Raw genomic sequence first — 19,906 nt, 5'->3', positions numbered from 1 at the left:
TGACTGTGGACTGCAGCCATCATGCAATTGTAATGAAAGTCTTGGAAGTTACTGGGAATGATCAAGGGAGAGTTGGGGGCTAAGCATTGGGTCCCCTCTGGCTCCAGGTACTTCACAGACTTTGCCTCATCTAATCCTCTCAAAACACAAGCCCACTTTGCAGGTGGAGAAACCGAAGGTTTGAATGTGTTACCCAAGGCAGGGCAGATCATATCCAAGTTGAAATTTGACACCAAAGCTTTTCTGTTCCTCCAGGCTGACTTTCGGAGCATAAAACACTTGCTATCTTTACAAAGCAATGCCAATATTCACCAACATTATATCACACAAACCAGGACCTGCTAACAGATGGGTGTGGCAGTATTCCTGGTGTGTTCTCCCCCTGTGAGCATCCTTTTCCCTGGCTCCCCAAGAATCTCCACTCCCTTCAGCTGCAGTCTCTTGCCTGAAATTCCTTTCACGTACTTGAGATAAGAACGTCGCCTGGTCTGTCTCTGAACTCTCTATGGACTAGGGCTGGAGAAGGAACTGGCGGAGGAAGCTGTCTTAGTGCTGGCTTCCAAATTTATGTCTTTTCTGTGGCTACAGTGCATTAGTATTACTGTCGCTTAGTCCTCTGTTTCCTTCCCATGCTAGAAAGTTCTTGTCTGTTTGTCAAGCAAGGAAATGAATCACAAGCCGTCAAGCAGTCGTGCATATTTAGCCACAGAGCACATTCCGCCCTGGGTGGAGATGTGGGACCGTCGAGGGCAGCCTGCTGACAGCCTCTGCTTCTCAGTACAGATACAGGGGGCCGGGGGCGGCTGTCTGGTTTCTCCTGACCCTCATCAGAGCTGGTCTTGACTTCGTCAGCTTGCACGGCTAACCCATCCTTCCCGCGGCTTGCCTTCCTGAGGGCCGGCTGCCCAGGCTCTACCTCTTCTTCCCCAGTAGCGTGATGCTCTGTGATCAGAGTGTCGGAGGACTGGATGCGGGGGTTAGTAAGCAAGTGATAGAAGTGGGGTGAGGATCATGAAAGGGTATGAGGAATGAGCGTAGAGCAAAGGGGTCTCACCTGGTCAGGGGAACAGGGAAGCCTTCCTGCGAAAAAGGCAAGAAAGATGAGTAGGAGTCAGCCAAGTGACAAAGGAAGAAGGGCGTCCCGGCACGTGCCACGGGCAGGACTTTGAGTTTGACTCTGAGTACAAAGGAGAGCCTTGGGGTACAGGACTCGTGCTCCCATGTACATCTTAGAAGACTCACTGAAGCTTCCATGAGGGGTGGGAGAATGAGGGCAGAGGCAGAGAGACCAGTTAAGAGACACGAGTTGCTGGTGTTATGCACCTGGCAGTGAAATTGGAGGAGGATTCTAAAGATGCTTGAACATGGAGGTGACAGATGTGCCATTGCAGATGTGTGTGTGGTTAAGACAGGATTCAAGAGTGAGTGGTGCCATATTTATCCAGCAAATTAAACTGATTGATGCACAACAAAATAACCTTCAAGGAAGCCCCCAAACAGGTTCCAGTTAGCGCTGCTTTTCTTTTTGTCCATTGCATTTTTATCTCTGCTTTTTAGATTTCCTCCTCATTCACGTCTCTCGATCTCTGTGACCACAAAGATACTTTGTAAAGGCTCCTTGTCAGCCTCATTCTCCTTGTTCTGTCCATCCCAATATAATTCAGGGGCTCCACAGTGAGGGAAATTCAGAATTAAAACCAAACAAAAAAGATACTCAACACTAACTTAGAGATAAATGTCTCCGCCCACACACTGGGATGCAGACCAGAGGGAGAGCAGGAGTGAGGCTCTGGCTGGCTGGCTGGTAACTGCTTGTAACCCACAGCCCACCACCAGTGGCCAGTGCCGACGGGACGGTGTCAGTCTTGAGCACCTATCTTTGAGGTGCGTCCATGTGGGTAAAAAACAAGTAGGAACTATTGCTTTACACTTGAAGCAATTTTAAATTTCTTTGGCACTGGAATAAACTATATACTTGATTTTTGGCATGTTCTATAAAAATATTCAATGGTGAATATTTGTGATTAAAAGTAAAGTAGTACATTGTGTTTCTAGGGGAATTTTTTAGGGAAATATTGGATTCAGCCACTGGGTCTACTGGTCCAATAGCCGGTCAATTTGTGTAATATGTGAGGATCCTCTCCCTGCTTCTCTTTTGCACAAAAATGCAATCATTCTACTCTGTCATTTCTGTAACTTTTTTCCTTGATTGATTAACAGATCAAAAGCTTCCCATGTTAGCACGTATAAAAGGATGAATAACAAGGGGAATTGTAATAAAATGAGTGTTAGAAAAACCTTGAGTCTCCAAATTACCTTTCCTAGATTATTTCTGTGGTGCCTTTTTGCCTGGACATTTTCCGCGTGAAGTCGCTTTGTGTGTCTTGTGCCGCAATTCTGAGAACCAGTTATCGTTTACAGAGAGCAGAAAAGCTAGACACGTGTGCCCTGGGCTGGCGGCGGAGGGCACAAGTCTTGCCTTTTGTTTCTTAGTTATTCTCAGGGTAGTTAAGAATACACTGAGCTGGTTAAGTGTGCGATTTTTAAATAAAACCTTAACACTTCTCTATATTGGAAGAATGACACAAGTACCCTAACAGGTGAGCAGCTGTCTGCTTATTTGGTGTGACGAGGAAAGACAGTGAAACCAGCCTATTCATGGCCAGCTTGTGAGCTGTTTTTAATGAGACTCTGTGGCTCCTCAAACTGTCTTTGCTGTGTGACCTTTCTCTGCAGCATTATAATTCTTGGATTTTTGAAGCATCTCTCCCTTTGCCACTAAAGCAGTAAAAGGAAATTGTGCACCCAGTGGTGCCATTATCCTGTTCTCATGTTGAGGGCAAGCCATCTGGTGGCAGTAAACCGAGAAAAGTCACATTTAGGTTACCTGGGGCTGGTGAGAGATGCAGTCAGCTTACCACTTCTGCGACAAGAGGCATCTGAAATCCTGACGATGACATCTTGTTATTCAGAGCATCTAAAATGGCTCCATTGGAAGATGCAAAATGTTTGTCTCAAAGTATTAAAACACTTTAGCAGAAATATTAAAATGAACGTTTATGAATAATATCATGATGAGATTTTTTTCTTCCGTGGATATGGAAATGGAGTGTTTCATCCATCACTGCCATCACAAATTATCACAAACCTCATGGGTTAGAACAACACAAACTTACTGTCTCAGAGTGGTGTCCATCAGCAGTGCAGGGCGTTTGGCTGGTTCCTCAAGCGTCTGCCAGTGGGCTTTTCTCAGGAAGCTCTGGGGAGAGCTTGCTTCCTGGGTCTTTCTTGGTGGCCAAATTCAGTTCCTTGTATTTATAGACTGAGGGCCTTGTTTCGTTGCTGGCTGTGGGCTGGGAGGTGTTCTCAGCTTCCAGAGGCCACCGCCTGCCCTGGTTGGTGGTCCCCTTCCTCCATCTGCAGAGCCAGCAATGTCAGGCCCTCTTTCCTCATCTTTCCTCATCTCTGCTACCCTCTCTTCAGCTGCATCTCTTGGACTGACTCGTCTGCCTCCCTCTTCTGCTTTTAAGGGCTCATGTGATGACACTGAGCCCAGGAGGATAATTCAGGATCATGTCCTGGTCTTATAGTCAGCTGATTAGTGACCTTAATTTCATCTGCAAAGCTCCTTCACAGGAGTACATAGATTAGTGTTTGATTGAACAACCAGGGGGCAGCAATCTTGAAGACACATCTTTAGAATATGCCCTACCGCAACCATAAAGAAAAAGTCCACTCAAAACAAGAATGGAGGCAAACAATTAAACTATACAGGTACTATAGCAGCCTTGAATTTAAAATGTAAATTTCTTTGGCCTGTTCTGATACTGATTTTTCCAACATTATTACTAAACTGCAATCAAGACTAATGCATAAACTTGAAAGATCACAGTGGCTTTCCTCTTTAAGAAGCTGGTTCCTACTTTTTTTAGTAAGTATTTCAGAAATTTCTTCCAGAGATGAAAGATATTTTCAGAAAAAAATTGAAAGGCCCAATGATCTTAGTTTTACTGAGTTCTCTATGTTTTTCTTATACAAAGGATATATATATATTCTTAGAATTTCTCCTCCTTCCTGGCATCTGCCACCCCTACAGATGGAACACAAATAGATATTTCCATTCTAAAACAGGAAGAAAAGACAGCGGTCCAGAGACACCTTCTGTAGTTTTAATTCATTTTTTTTGGCCAAGATTGGCTTTGTTTGTTTCACTTAGCTAAAACTGTAGAATCATCTCTGGCCAAATTAACTGGAGTCTGGATTTTTCCATCATTTTTTTTAACTGAAGTATAGTTGATTTATAATGTTGTGTTAGTTTCTAGTGTACAGCATAGTAATTCAATTATACATATGTGTGTTCTTTTTCATATTCTTTTCTATTGTAGGTTATTACAAATTATTGAATATAGTCCCTGTGCTACAGTAGGACCTTGTTGTTTATTCTGTTTATGGTTGTTTGTATCTGCTAGTCTCAAACTCCTAACTTATCCCTCCCCGCACCCCATTTTCCCTGCATTTTCCATCATTTATCATGTTCTTTGGTCCAAATAAAAGATTACTAAGTGAGTCTTCAAGATGCCTAAATTCATGAAATAGCAATTAGGAGAGATGGGTACATTTTAAGAGATTAAAGGAAAAAAAGTTAATCACCTCCTTCCCTTTTGATACTTTAGTTATTTTGATCCAGGGACTATTTTTATTAGTGATTTGGCCACAAATTTAAGGAGATGTTTTCCCAGGAGGTAATGTAAGAAAACCAAGAAGACTTTTAAAAAGCAGAAAGGGATAGTTACCACCAGGCATCTGGCCTGGAGCAGCAGAGTTACAGGGGATTTCTTTCTCCTCCTGTATCTGGTGGCTCCCTCTTATAATCACTTGCCCTCCCATGCTGGGCGAGGACCACGAGCAGTCAGCTTGGGGAGGTGCTGATGGCAGCAGGCTGACAGTAAATCACAGAACAAAACCATATTTGGGAGGCGCTGGGGAACTGTGCAGAGGACAGTAGGGGAGGAGTAGAGGGAAGGGATAAAGACACAAGAGTAAACGCACTTCTTTGCCTTTGATGAGACTTGCAGTTGTTTTTTTTTTTTTATTGTTGTTATTGGTCCTCAATATGGTATCAGTGAGTGATCAAAGCCATTATGAAAGTAAGAAATGGACCTCAAGGAAAATGTTTCATCTAGATGAGTGAGCTTTTAAAAATCATGTGGATTCCCCAGCTTTAATAACTCTTTGAAGTACAATTTGTTAAAATTTCCTGCGAGTAAATAAATTGAAAGATGACATGACTGCGTATGGGGAATCAGGTGATGAATTGAAATGAAAGTTAGGAAGGTTGTTTTCATAATAGCTATTAGTAATCCAGAACATAATGCCAAATCTTGAAAGTTTTTTCAAACCCACAGTCTGACATTTAAAAGGCAAGTAGCCAATTACCTATAATCCTTTATTAGTCAGCTTTGTTCTCCGCCTTCTTAGAAGACAGAGGACCCAAAATACACGGAACTGGATGGCCTCGGCCTTGCTCGTTGTTCATTTAGCCACCATGCTCTCTTTCCGGGAAGCTGCCTGCTTGGTGAAGTGAATATGCATTTCTCTTTCTCTGTTTCCTAGCATATCAATTTATTATATGTATTTCAAAGCCCAGGTTTTGTGATTGACGTTAAATCATGTCTGGTAGATGAGAAATCATTCAGTTTAGCAGGAAAGGAAGAAAACACTGGGTTTTATTCCTATTTGAACCTAATTGGCTTTTGGCCCAAGGCATTTTGTTTTTGTTGTTGTATTTGTGATGGGGACACGGCTAGCAGATAGCTCTGTTCTGTGGAAGTGCTCGCTTCAGAGGTGGTGGCACATAGACTTGATGGGAAACTGAGGTGCCAGGACCAGGGTCGGATGTGGGGGCTTCCAAGGTGAGATGCACCCTGATACTGTTGGCACAGTAGAAGTAAGAGCCCACCACAAACGTGCCAGGGAAATATGTCACGAGTTAGTGGAATTCAGGGGAGGTGGGCATCGATGGGCCAGGGGAGTGGGCCACGTGGCACTGCTCCAAGCGCACGATGTGGTCAGGTAACTGAAGTCTCAAGTCACAGTGAGCAGAGCCCGTGTCTCCAGTGCTCCAAGCCAGGAAACAATTGTGGGTGTTTTCAGAGCACAAAGAACCACAGGCACAATTAGGTTCACAGTTAACGGTTTTAGCCATGCGGCGTTCACGCTTTTTTCCCTGTGACTTCCTTGCAATTTAGCCCAATGGGAAACTTACAGCAGACATTTCATAGAGCACTTAACTCTGTGGCGTCCATCAATTTTAATTGGAATCGTGCAGCTGAGACCCTAGGTAGTACTTGACAGCGATAGGATGTCTTTTAACTCAGGTGTTTCTGGTTCTGCTCTGGGCATCTCTGGAACAGCGTGCGTGATGCATGACTAACTCCAGAAGGCACACGTCTGGGCGGTCCTAGAAAGGTGCAGAGTTGAATAGTCAACCTCAGAGGAGCTCCTCCATTTCTCTCTCCTGGTTTCCATTTATGAGTAGGGGTGGAGGTGTCAACGGAGGGAATTCCACTCTGAGGACAGCAGTGTTCACAGCCTCCCCGACGGGCAGTTGGTCTTTAAGTCACTGAAGCGTGCTGTCTCTGCAGCTCCGCAAAGCAATTACCAAGCCATCACTGTCCTGATTTATAAAGAAATTGCCTCCCTTGGGAGAAGACAGTAAGGTACATAGCAGGAATCCGAACTGCAAGACTGTGCTAATCCAAAAAAAGAAAAAGAGAGAGAGAGGGAGGGAGGGAGAGACAGAGAGAGAGAGAGAAAGACAGGAAGGAAGGAGGGATGGGAGGGAGGGAAAGGGAAATTTATGACTCTCGAATTTTTTTTGACTCGGCTATGATGAAGTACCAGCTTTAAAAACACACATGTAGAGAGAAAAATCAAGAGCATTTGGAGTAAACTCAACCTTCCAGTAAAAGTTTATGGAGGCAGGGCTGGTCCTAATGCTGTTCCGTACCCGTTTGGTACTCATGGTTGGCGTTTCAGATGATATTCTGAGAATTCACTTAAAGTAATGAGGTTGCACTGTAGACTTCACTCAAGCAGAGCTCAGAGGCTGCCTCATTTCTCTCCCTTACAACCCAGTCCACTTATTTCCCGCACAGTGTAGGGTACTAACCACTGGACTTTCTGCACTTCCAGAAAGAGGACTTGGCAGAAGTGAAGGCTGTCAATCAATCAGGAGAGCATCCTGGGCCAAGCTGATGCCCGCTTACCTGGTGGCACTCTTGTGGTCAGTCAGATCAGAGATGAGTAGAAGTAAATTAAAGCAGCATATTTTTGCCTTCAAATGTGCATCACCACGTCACATCAGTGTTTCTTGTGCAGGAGGCCTTCGTGTGCTCTGAGTTACATAGAACATCGTCTGGCCTTGCATAGTTGAGGATGCCACCTCACCCCAACCCCCAACATACACACCCCTAGGAAGAATTTTTATTTTCTTATATATGGGGTATTTTGGTCTTGATCAAATCAATACAGTTATTTGATCATCTGGAAATATCTTCTGAAAACTTGCATGAGCCCACTGCACACGAACAGTTTTCCAGGGAAAAAGTGGGATGTGAAACATTGAGGGATGGTGTTGAGAAGAATTCCATTTACCCTTCAGTAAAACAAGCTAAAACGTGGGTATTAGTTTCCTATGGCTGCTATAACAAATGACTGCAAACTTAGTGACTTAGAACAACACACATTTATTCTACAGTTTCTGTGGGTTAGAATTCTGACGTGAGTCTCACCAAATTAAAATCAAAGTGTTACTAATGGCTCTTGGTAGAATCTGCTTCCAGTCTCCTTCAGATTGTGACCCAAATCCAGTTCCTTGTGGTGGTGGGACTGAGGTCTCTGTTTCCTTGCTGACTGTCAGCTGAGAGCCATCAGCCTCTCTCTCATCTTTGCATGTCATCCTCTGTGGGTCAGAACCAGCAATGGGAACTTGAATCTTCATGTTGGAATCTCTCTGACTTCCCTTCTGCTGCTTCTCTCTGACTGCAGCCAAAGCATGTTCTCTGCTATTAAGGATCATGTAATTAAATTGAGACCACAGGGATCATCCAGGACAGTCTCCTTATTTTAAAGCCCATTACCTTAATTCCATCTGCAAAGTCCCTTTTATGTTAGACAACCTATTTACAGTTTCCTGGGATTAGCACATGGACATCTGTGGGGGCCATTATTTGGCCTACCGCAGTCTGCCCTCTGGTCCCCGCTAAGGTCTCCATGTACTCCTATTTTCATCCCATCCCTAGGTTTCAAGTCAAAGTCCTAAATCTCTTCGGCTCAAAATTCCAAAACTGCAAAAGTAAGAGTGAGATAGAGATGCAGAAAGGAGACAAGGCAGAGGGGGGGGAGGGGGGGGAGACTGGCCTGTCAAATGCAAGGGAGGGGAGAGGCCAAGTCCTTACCAAGTCCTCCTGGCTGACTCACCAAAGATGTTGGCAGAGAGTAAGTTCTTGTCTCACGCAGGAAAGAATTTAAGAGTGAGGCACAGTAAAGTGAAAGTAAGTTTATTCAGGGAGATGCACACTCCACAGACAGAGTGTGATTCATCTCACTCAGAAGAGAAAACAGCTTAGGAGATACACACTCCATATGCAGAATTCGGATCATCTCAGAATGCAAGAGGGAGAGAGGCTGAGAGGTGTGGGGGGTTATGTTTAAAGTAAAAGTAGATACAAACTCCATAGACAGAGTACAGGCCATCTCAGAAGGCAAGAGAGAGAGTGACCTTGAGACATGGGGTTGTTAGTTTTTATGGGCTCTGCAATTTCATATGCTAATGAGTAGGAAGATTATTGCAACTATTTTGAGGAAGGGGCAAGAATTTCCAGGAATTGGGCCTTGCCCCCCTTTTGACCTTTTATGGTCAGCTAGGAACTGTCATGGGACCTAAAACTGCCCGTAAGCCAATGTGCACCTTTCAAATTTGAAGGTGCTTTCTGTTAAATTTCCACAAATTGCCTTCTTGCTAAGAACATATATATTGTACTCTGTGGTCTTACTTCTTAAGTCACACCTGTGACTTGCTGCTGCAAATGTTAAGGAAAACAATCGATGTCCAAGTTTACTGAATCATAATTTAAGCAAAGATTTTAATCTTTAATTTTAATCTATAATTAAGCAAAGGTTTTAATTACAGCGTCAGTGAAGGTGAGCAGTAAAACGTCCATCCATTTCATCCTGTATTTGCTTCTAGGAACACCCAGATATGACTGGAAGTGCCTGGACCTCACTTCCAAGGGAGATTGTTTCCCTGATTCTTCCTGCTGCTAGTTTTGTGATGATATCAGATTCAGGCACATTAAATGTGTGCCTGCTTACCTTCTTGGACTCTGAGCTCCCTGGGTCAAGGGCCAGGTGTTTTTCTCTTTATCCCAAGTCTTGGCATAGAGTGTGGAGCACAGCAGGTGCCCAGTCAAGGTGGGTTGTTTTGTTGGTTTGAATTGACTTACCTCTGTTACCTTTTCTTCCTACAATGGTTCCACACAGAAATATACTCAACTTTGAGCAAAATATCAAGGGTTTAGAGACCCCTCCTGAACCCTCTAACTGGACTTTAGATGAGAATCTAGGTCAGGGGTTGGCAAACTGTGGCCCATGGGCCAAATCCCACCAGTGAGCTGTTTTTCTCTGACTGCAGATAAGAATGAATTTTACATTTTTAAAAGGTTGTAAAAAGAAGAAGGAAAAGAAACAACAAAGACCCCATGTGGCCCCCAGACCTAAAATATTTACTCTCTGACTTCTGATTTAGTTGTTCATGGACAGAAAGATCTCTTTAAAATGTGGTGCTTCCAGCTAAAGCAAAAGCAAGTCTGCTTCATGGGAGAAAGGCCTGAGCATGATTGGTAGGATTTCCCATCCCCATGTTAAAGATCAGATTAATTTCACTGGTTTCTGGGTAGGTGGCCACAGGGTCAAGAAATTAAGGGAATTCACATTTGTATTTTACTTAGATTTCCCCTCACAATTTAGTGTTGTTTCCAGATTTTCAAAGGGTGCCAAGTAAAAGCCTGTGGTGATTGGTTTAAATGTATCACTTTTAGTGTGGGGGCCACGATGCCCCCTGCCCTGTTGTTACCGAAGTCAGGTCTGGCTGCTTGCTACTCAAAAGCTAATACTTGAGAGACAAGTGTTGGTAGGAAGGGAAAGGTTGCTTTATTTCAGAGACCAGCAACCAGGGGAGAAGGTAGACTCATGTCCAAAGGCCAACTCCCCTCTGTGGATCAGGGCACAAAGCTTTTAAAGGGGAGTTTCAGGGGTATACAGGTGGAGGGAGGGGGCTACTGCAGAACAGCACAGCCAGCTCCCATAGTCATCTTGAAATTGCTCACGCAGTGGTCTGATCAGCGTCATCATGATTGTTTTAAGAACAATTAATTTTCAATTCCAGGGTGATTTGTTCCCATTTCTTTGAGGCCAGTTCTTGGAATTGTGGCAGCTTATGTCATGGCTACAGTCTGGTCATTCTGTAGTTAACTTCTTCCGCTGGTTCGAGTTTCAGTATCTACAAAACAGTCCAAAGGATGTGGCTCAGAATATTATCTATAGTCCTTGAAGAGGAACGTAAGGTCCTTGACTTTGCTTAATGAGTGAACTATTACTTGGTCTTGTTTGACTGATCTCCTTTGCTTCTATATTTCTCACTTCTCTGATTAAAAATATTCTTTGGCCAAAGTTTTTCTACAGATAAAAGGCAGGTGGAGGGATGTGGTAGGGGTGGGGAGGGGGTTATCCCAGGAAGGCTGCATGGAGTCCTGCTTGGTTTTACTGTTGGGAAGAGATGACCAAGTATTAAGAATCCATGTATCATGTGGCTCCAGTGGATGATTACAGGATCATTCAATAAATATCCCAATTCCCTGCTGTGGGCTAGGACAGTGATTCTCAAACCCTGGTGTGGATTGGCATCAATCTAACAGAACACACTCAGGCCCAGTGTTATTGGACTAGGGTGAGGACCTGAGCCTTTGAATTTTTATCAAGTTCCAAAGACAATTCGTATGCAGCAGAGGTTTGAGAACCACTGGGCTGAGCAATGTTCAGTACTGAAGTCCTGCAGATCAGACCCTCAGGGAGCCTAGCTACCCAGCGCAGGGTCCTCAGCCTCCACATGGCATTCTTCCCTGGGGGGCTGGTCCTGGGCATCGCAGGATGTTTAGCAGCAGCCCTGACCACATGCAGATACTAGATGCTGGGAACACCCCTCCCTCTGCAGTTATGACAACCAAAATGTTCCGAGGCGCCCAGACATTAGTAAATGTTCCCCGGGGGCAAAACCGCCATGGTTGAGAACTACTGGCTAGAAGGAGACAGCCCTGAAAACATGTTATTCAGCAATCATTCACTGAGTTCCTGCTCAGTCCTATGCAGTGGGGAGCAAGGAATAGACAACCAAGAAGAGGATGCTTCCCACCCCTCCCCTACAAAGACAGACCTGCTTGAACATCAGATCTGCCCTGTGCTGTCACCTGTGATGGATTCTGTCTCTCCCCTGCCTGTCCTGATGTGTTGGCATCAAGGCCTGCGGAGTGGGTGGCTTCATATTTCAGCTTTGCCTCCAGACTACCTGTGTTTCTTGAAACGACCTCAGCTCTGCTCTCTAAAACCCTCTGGCCGCCCCGTCCCACCGCTCACACATGTTTACAGTCTCAGGAACCCAGCCCAGATCCTACAGAGACCCAGTGTCTGGGCTCTATTGATTGTAAGTTGGGAGATGAGGCCAAGGATCCCAGAGATATGCAGGGCTGGGCCAACAGGAAGGACGGTAAGGAGTTTTAGCAGGGCTGGAACCCAGGACTCAAGGGGCTGGGGGTGGGCCAGGTATGAGATGACCCCACTGGAGGCCAGATTATAAAAGCCAAGAATCAGGTGAGGTGGAGAGGAAAGGAGGTAACAGAGACCACAGGGAGACAAAGTAATCTTGAACCAGAAAACTCTTCCTACAGGCCTGTGGGCGAGGTGGGTGTGACACTGGGGAGAGCCTGATTGGCTCCCAGCAGCAAACGTGCAGTTCGCTCCAGCACTCAGTGTGTATGATCAATATTATCAACAATCATAAGAAACTTCAGATCTCAAGCTGAACAAGTTTACAAGGATGGCGGTTGTAGTGGCAGAACAGAAATCGCAGTAGAAGCCTGCATGGATGGTGTCACAGACATCTGATACTTATCCAATAAGCACAGAGCACAGAGGTGATTCGGTTCCGGACTCCATGTGAATTCCAGTCCATTGCAAGAGCTGAGCACACATGTGATAGCCAGCTTGCATTGAGCACCTCGGATGTACCGGGCACTCAGCTGCACGCTGGGCATACAAATAACCATGACATGCCTTCTGCCCCCCTGAAAGTCCCAGTGCAGCAATAAGGTCACAGCCTAAATAATGCCAATGCAAAATCAATGGTGATCAATAAGCAATCAATAAGATTCAAAGAGCTAAGGGAGTATGGAGAAGGGAGAGGCTGATTTCAAACAGATTGATTACTCAAACTCTCATCCCTTGCTTTTCTATGTGATTTGATCCCCCATATCCGGACCATCTGAAATGGAGATGTGCAACTAGAGCCTTTCGTGTAAATTCCACTTTGGACCCTATGAGCACAGTATATTAAATTTTTTTTTAATGAACATAGTGAGTGATGGAAGCTCAGAGAAATGAGATGCCAAACAGCACTGAAGATAGGGAAAATAAAGCAGTTTAGCTAGTTACATTTGAGTAAGAACGATGGCAAGAGATGTCATATCTCTTAATTGTAAGATATAGAAATAAATTGTTTCATTTTTCATCTATTAGATAAAAAGATTATAGAATCCACTTTAGGCAGAAATTTCCAAATGACATATCAACTGACAATTCCATCAAGATTATAAAAATTACTTCTAAGGAATAGATATTATAGCATCATTGTGCTTTTTAAAAAAATAGCTACAAGTATTTGTTTTAATGCTACATTTGTGCATAGAATTTTGCTGTACCAGTTTCTAGCCAGACATGAAAATCACTCCCCTAATGTGAGCAGAAGATGGTTCAAGTACAACAGCAGGAAAGAACTTTGTAGGTGGGGCATTGACTCTTTGTGAAAACACTTACGTAGGACCATAATTACGATTAACTTGTTCAGTGACCAATACACAAGGTCACTGGGATTTTTCTTTTTAAACAGTGAAACATACAAGTGTAATAAATTTTGTGCTAGGGAGTAAAGGAAACCTTCCTCTCCTCCAGAGGGAGAAACCAAAGATAATCTTGTGATATAATTCACTTGTTCAGGGATAGTTGATTAAAAGTGGAAACCCAACCCAACCCAACCAAACCAAAGGCTTGTAGGACACCATTACCCACTGAAAAAGAGACATGTCCACACCTCAGTTCACTTAAAAATATATATGACTTGTTAGTCTTTTTCATTTCTCAGTGTCTTACACATTTTTATATAGTAGCCAGTTAGTAACTTTTTTTTAATTTTAGAGATTAGACTAGAATCGAACAGGAACTAGAATAAAGAAAAATGCTCAAATTAATATCGAAAATTTACGATGTTGACAGAGTTGTTAATTCCTGATCGTTCCCCTTGGCTGGCCCTGCCCGTTCATTGATTACCGATGAAAATAGGGCTGATCATTATGATGTTTATTTGTGAATCAGGAGGCAGCCTGCCCCCATCGTGAAGCTGCACAGGGAAGACAGCATTCATCAGCGAAGGAAAAGTGTAGAGGATATTTGAGACTAAGGTGCACAAGAGCTATCCCTCAGTTCTTCTTTCAAGTCTGAATTCCATCTTTCTGTCTGGAAACATGACCTCATCACAGCATGAAGAGGCAGGATTTAAGACACATAATCATACATTGCACCCAGCATTCTTCTGACCAAAGAGGTCTGATTAGAACTTGTCAAACCTATTACTCTCTCAGTGTCCAAGTTCAACCTGCTGAAAATCATTTCAAGGATGAGTGGTCTGAAAATACTCTCTTAAAATGGCCATCCTTCTAGTTTGGATAATGCAGTGTGCCTCTCACCACTGTTTCTCTCCCAGGAGGAGTCCTTCCTCCCTCCCAAGGATTCTGTCAGAAACGAGGGGTGGCCCCCCCAAGGCAGAATCTGTAACACTTCATGTAAAAATGCTTCTCGTATTTGCTCAGTTATGTTATCTAAGGAACTGAGGAGTTTTGTTTATATTCAAGATCAGCAAATGCCAAAAATACTAATTTGAACTGAATAACCTTTCCCAGTGTTACATGAAAATGCTGATAGACCCTATGTAAACATGTCTACAGAATTTTTTAGACGTTAAAGAAAACATTTATGTTCAGTAGTACTTTAGCATTGAGCCTATTTTATTTTGATTTAATTCCTAAAAAAATATAGTCCATACTGTATATCATGCCTGAAGCCCTTGCTTTCCTCTGCTTCACCGACCTGGGTTTTGTTCCAGTTTCTCTATTTTCTATGTATGTGGCCTTGAACAACCTCTTGGAGCCTCCATTTTCTCATCTGTTGAACAGAATGAAGTATAGTGGGGAAGGTTGTTGGGAAAACAGAATGAGAATACCTCTGTCAGTTACAGCGTGTTTTTGGAGATCCGTTCTATCCATCTACTCCTGTGGGCTCTGCCCAAGGTGACAGATTCTTGGAATCTGCCACGTGGTGGGCCTCAGCAGTCAGCAGAGAACACTACCCTCCCCAACCAAACCCTCCCCACCAGAACTAGAGCCAGAGCAGTGGTTTTCAATGTCAGCATCACCAAATATGCCAATTATCCGACTCCACCTGTGCTCCCTAGGTGGGTCCCAGCAATTTACAGGAACACACCCTCCATGTGATTCTTTTGCTAGCCATAGTTTGAGAACCACTGCCCTACCTAGATCATTCTCTCTTTCCATCACCCTTCCCCAAGTTTCTAAATTCTTTCTGTCCCTTGGTACCTTCTGTTAACTCACCTCCTCCAGCACCCCTCCAAAAGGCTGTGCTGTCCCTGAGTCAGTCACTGCAGAAGTCTCTACTGGAAATGCATCCTAGCCGTGGTTAGCAGACAAAGAACGTGATGACAAGCACCCCGACGATTCTCCTTCGACTGGATTGTCTCGTGTCTTGTAGGTCGAGACGTGCTCTCTGCCTCCCAGCTGTGTGTCCGTTACAAGAGGCCCCTTCGGTTGGCTTTAGCTTCCTTTGCCGCTACAGGAAGGAGCTTGGCTTCTCTGACCCATAAAAGGTGCCATGGGCACCCCGATGACTCAGTTTTCACCTAAACCTCTATCTATGTTCTTGGGATAAATTTCTAGAAGTTTACCTCCGGTGGGGCCAAGGTAGGTATATTTTTGAGGCAGGTGAACTTAGGGCTGTAAGATATTTCACTAAGTTGGAAGCTTTGTCTTTGGAAGGAATTTCAGACTTCTCAAAGAAGAGGAATCCTTTGAATCAAAGAGCTTCTGATTCCCTTGTCGATTGTAAGTGAAGCAGACCTGGAAGACTTTTCCAAAGTCTCCGTCCTTAGTGGTCGCAGGACTGTCAGGGATGGCGTGTTTGGAATTCTGCATTCTCCCTCTCTAGTGTTCCGTTACAGACATCTGTGACTCAGCCGGTTCTAGGAGGCATTTGTGGAAGCCATTCCTACTCATTAAAACTATATTCTTGGTAAATGCTCTGAAAAGGCAGTGTTTTCATTAAAGCTATCACAAGAGGTGGGCAGAAGAACATTCTTTTGATGACCACCATGAAGGATGCTGACACATCTATTTTTTTTAATTGAAATATGGTCGATTTACAATGGTGTGTTAATTTCTGGTGTATGGCATAGTGACTCAGTTACATACATATATTCATTTTCATATTCTTTTTATTATAGGCTATTACAAGATATGGAATTCAGTCCCCTGTGCTATAGACTCAGACCTTGTCATTCATCTATTTTATACGTAGTAGTGTGTATCTGCAAATCCCAAACTCCCGATTTACCCCTCCTCCCCCCTCCCCACCGCCCCGGGTAACCTTAAGTTTGCTTTCTATGCCTGTGTGTCTCTTTCTGTTTTGGAGATCCGTTCATTTGCTGACACACCCTTTTTGCTTTGCAGGAACGTTAGTTCAGCCGGAGAGGAAGCCCGCAGGAGGATGCGGGAGTGCGACGGGCTCACGGACGCGCTGCTCTACGTGATTCAGTCTGCGCTGGGGAGCAGTGAGATTGACAGCAAGGTCTGTTGTGTTTGCACAGGTGAAGCGTCTTACAGAATAAAGATGTCCGGGGACTAAACAACGGCTAACAAGGATGGGGAGTTAGCGCGGAGTTTAATACTTTCAGTCTGAAATCTGTATCGACAGGACTTCCAATCCTAGCCTAGAACTAGACACTTAATTCTTGATTAGTAACACGTAAGAATTAAAGTAACTCAAACTACAGGTGTTCCAGATGAGTATATAAGCCTTCACACACCAGGGTACCCACTGTCTTCTAGCTTTATTTTCTAAAATCCACTTTCCAAAGAAAAAGGAAATTTTAAAACTACCTGAGATTTGAATAAGCCTGTATTCTTACAAGATAGCTTTTTCACAACTTAATTCTATCAAATGCCATTTAAAGAATGCCTGATGAAGTCTAAATAAATGCCATCAAAATGCTAAATTAACGAGGCTGTCAAAACGTTAATCATTAGTGTCTGCTCAGTGTTTTACTTCACAAACCAAAATAGAATTGGGTGAGCTTCTCCAGTGTTTGAGCTGTTTTGTTTTATCTTAATTTGTCTTTTGATTAGTGTTGATTCACTTTAAATAAGAATCTGTAATTTCATAATATCCTATAAATGCAGACTTTACTGATGCTCTAAAGTAATAGGTGTGGTGAGCATGACACCTTAGTAAGCTCTTCTCAAGAACCACACTGTTGACATTTTGGGCTGATTATTGCTTTATTGGGGGTGATCCTGTGCCCTGTCGGATACTGAGCAGCGTTCCTGGCCTCCACCCATAAGATGCCAGTACCATGCCCCCCACCCCCATTGTAACAAACAAAAATGTCTCCAAACATTGCCAAATGTGCCATGAAGAATTAAAAAATGGCCCTGGTTGTGAACCAAAGCCTTAATCCCATGGTTTTAATGCCAACTCTTCATCAGAATTGCCTTTGGAGCATTTAATAAATGTGCATGCCTGGACCCACCCCCACCACAGCCCCCTGAATCCGAATGTCCAACTCTCGTCTCCAATGTCTGTTCCTCTGAAATTTCCTCTGGTCATTCCATGTGCATCTTGGATTGTGAACCCACCTTAGTAGATCCAGCTTTACAGTGGACTCCAATCAAGAATAAAGAATAATGTAATTGAGTTGGCAAGTCAGATAAAGAACAAATAAGAATGATTTTATTCATTTAGTTGCTAGTGGCATGGGGATGATTTCGCATGGCACTTCTCAACCTTCACTACACATTAGAGTGACTGAAAACTTTAGGAAGTTACTGATTCCTGAGCCCTACTCCCTAAAGATTGGAATCCATGATCTCTGCTGGGACGCCAACCCTTTTAAGATGAGGTCAGTCCAGTTACGAACACTGTCATCTTGTCACTGCCACTCAGTTTCATTCGCATCCATTCATTTACTGTGTACATGTTATCAATTGCAAAAGTGAAATATTATATAAAAGATTGAATCAACCTCTCTTGTAAAAGCCTTAACAGCCATTGTAGACCTTTTCATATCATTGACAGGAAAATTAAGTCCCTAAAGAGGCAACCAGTGAAGAAGCTGTCTTGAGTGTATACAGATACCTGTTAACACAACAGACATGGGATTTAGTTTTTAAAAAGCTGCTGAAAGTAATTTGTATTTCACAGAAGCTGCCAAGGATCTTAATATTGCGAGTGGTAAAGACTAAGGCAGGGGACCTGAAGCCTCTTACTGTAATGGAGACCAGGCAAGCAAGATTACTGCCTGGGCCTTGCAGTTGAAAACAAAAGAAGAGTCAACTTCCTCTTGCCTTGGCCAAGTGCCCGCACCACCAGTGTGGTGGGGTAGGCAGCCTCCAAGAGTGTGGTCCAAAATCAAAGTGCTGTGAGGCACACATGCTGTTTTCTGATGTCTTGGACAACCAGACTCCTCAGACTCTGGGCGGAGCTTGGAGACCCTCTGTCTTAATGTCCACATTTTCCACCAAAGGGTCAACTGGAAAAATTAGGACCATTTAGGGCTGGAGTCAGAAGACTCAGATATTCCTGTCGAGGTGGCTGGAGCACCACGTTAGGCACCAGGACCATGCTGACAGATGTGCTTTCTCCCGCTCCCGACTCCCAGAGGCAGGACCCGAGCGACCTCCCCTTGGAGACAAGGAGGATCCTCGTAGCTGGTGATTAACCGCCCGGCGGTGCTCTGCGGGCCAGAATGTGCTGTTCAGTTTTAAACGTATTATTATTGTCCTGTTATTTTCCACTCAGCCCTGTGCTCGGCCACTTCTGAGCTTTCACGATGACAAGTTAGAGGCGGGAAGAATGTGAGTGCACGCTGTCTCCAGGGCCAGTGAAGTTAATGAGTAAAAGAGCCTGGATGCCGTGCACGCTCTCAGCTCAGCTCCCATAATTGGGACAGTTTGTTGAATGGGTAACATATGGTGGCACATTCTACAGACAGCTTCCAAATTAGCCCTTTCTAATAGAAAATAAGGAATCAAAATGACCCTGGTGACCAAGAGGAGCTGCTGAAAGCTCTGGTGACAGCAATGGATATGGAAACCAAAACCAACGGCTGCCATGCGCCTTCTGCTGGTGTCCCCAAGAAAGACGGGGGCTGGTCTTTTTTTTTTTTTTTTTTTTTGTCCCGTACCCTTCGGAGAAAAGCACTTGACTTGGTAATTCTCCCGAAACAAGCTTAAAGAGAGAGATGAGTTCAGTTTCTGGGAACACCCCCCCATACATCCTTCCCTCTAAACCACCTCTTGTCCTCCCCCCCGACCCCCCACCGCCGCTTTCTCCCTCCCCATCCGTCTTCTCCGCAGATCATCCCCCAGCCACAGGTAGATGATAGAGCATTTCTCGAACCTGCAGATTTACTCCCCAGTAGTCATTTGTTAAACTAGAGGCATGGATGTGCCCCCAGGGAGGACGAACAGCAGGATGACAAAGAAGTTTATTCTCCCAAGTCTTTGATGTAAGAAAAATCAGTTTGAGCTGATTTAAAAATCGTTCTGACTTATGCCATAACATTTTCCTTCCAGTGAGAGACTTTTCTCTCATGCATCGTCCTGTGCTTACCTGCTTTCATGTCGGTTCTTTTTTGATGCCGAGAGGACGCTTGAAATAGAAAATCAAGTTGACTCAAAGCCTGTGGGATTAGCAGCCCATGAAACCTTGAAAAGCTGACAAGGTCTGGAACGGCAAAGGCTCCAGAAATATACCTTGAAAACTGGTTTTTCTGGTTGATTTTCATGCCCCCAGGAGTCAAGTCAAAGACATCTGCTGCCTTTTACCAGATTCCAGTTGTAGGGGGGAGCAGTGCAGGATCTGTACCCTGGCAGCCCCCACCCCCTTCCAGTCCCAACCCAGGACAAGAGAGAAATGGTACATTCTGCTATGAGTCTCTGATGGCTTCCGGTCTTGTTTCCTTCATCTGTAAAATGGAACAATGTCCCCTGCCTTGAATGGTGGCTGTTTGCACAGTTGGTCACGGAAAAATGATAGCCAAGTTGGTGTGCTTTTAAAAATAAAACTTAGTTCAGTTCAGTTTTTTTTTTTTCCACCATTATGTTATCCTTTTTAAAAGTTAGGTATTTTTTTTCTTCTTCCTTCAGTTCCTCAAATCCAGAGCAAAAATCAAAAGGTTGATGCATTGGACTGAATGTTTTGTTTCCCCCAAAATTCATATGTTGAGAGCTAA

General features: G+C 44.0%; 1 protein-coding gene across 2 annotated transcripts in view; it reads left to right on the top strand.

Annotated features, from left to right (window-relative positions):
• The window catches only part of CTNND2 (catenin delta 2), an 886,271-nt gene that overhangs the window by 731,960 nt on the left and 134,405 nt on the right, over positions 1-19,906 (top strand). For both annotated transcript variants that reach the window (XM_074356308.1, XM_074356299.1), the window contains exon 13: positions 16,125-16,242. In XM_074356308.1, the coding sequence (XP_074212409.1) occupies positions 16,125-16,242 (118 nt within the window). The remainder of the gene's footprint in view (positions 1-16,124; positions 16,243-19,906) is intronic.

The sequence above is a fragment of the Camelus bactrianus genome, chromosome 3 (assembly GCF_048773025.1).
Source record: "Camelus bactrianus isolate YW-2024 breed Bactrian camel chromosome 3, ASM4877302v1, whole genome shotgun sequence".
In the NCBI taxonomy this organism is placed as follows: domain Eukaryota; kingdom Metazoa; phylum Chordata; class Mammalia; order Artiodactyla; family Camelidae; genus Camelus; species Camelus bactrianus.
The sequence above is the reverse complement of the archived record's forward strand: the minus strand, read 5'-3'. Positions and strand labels throughout refer to the sequence as shown.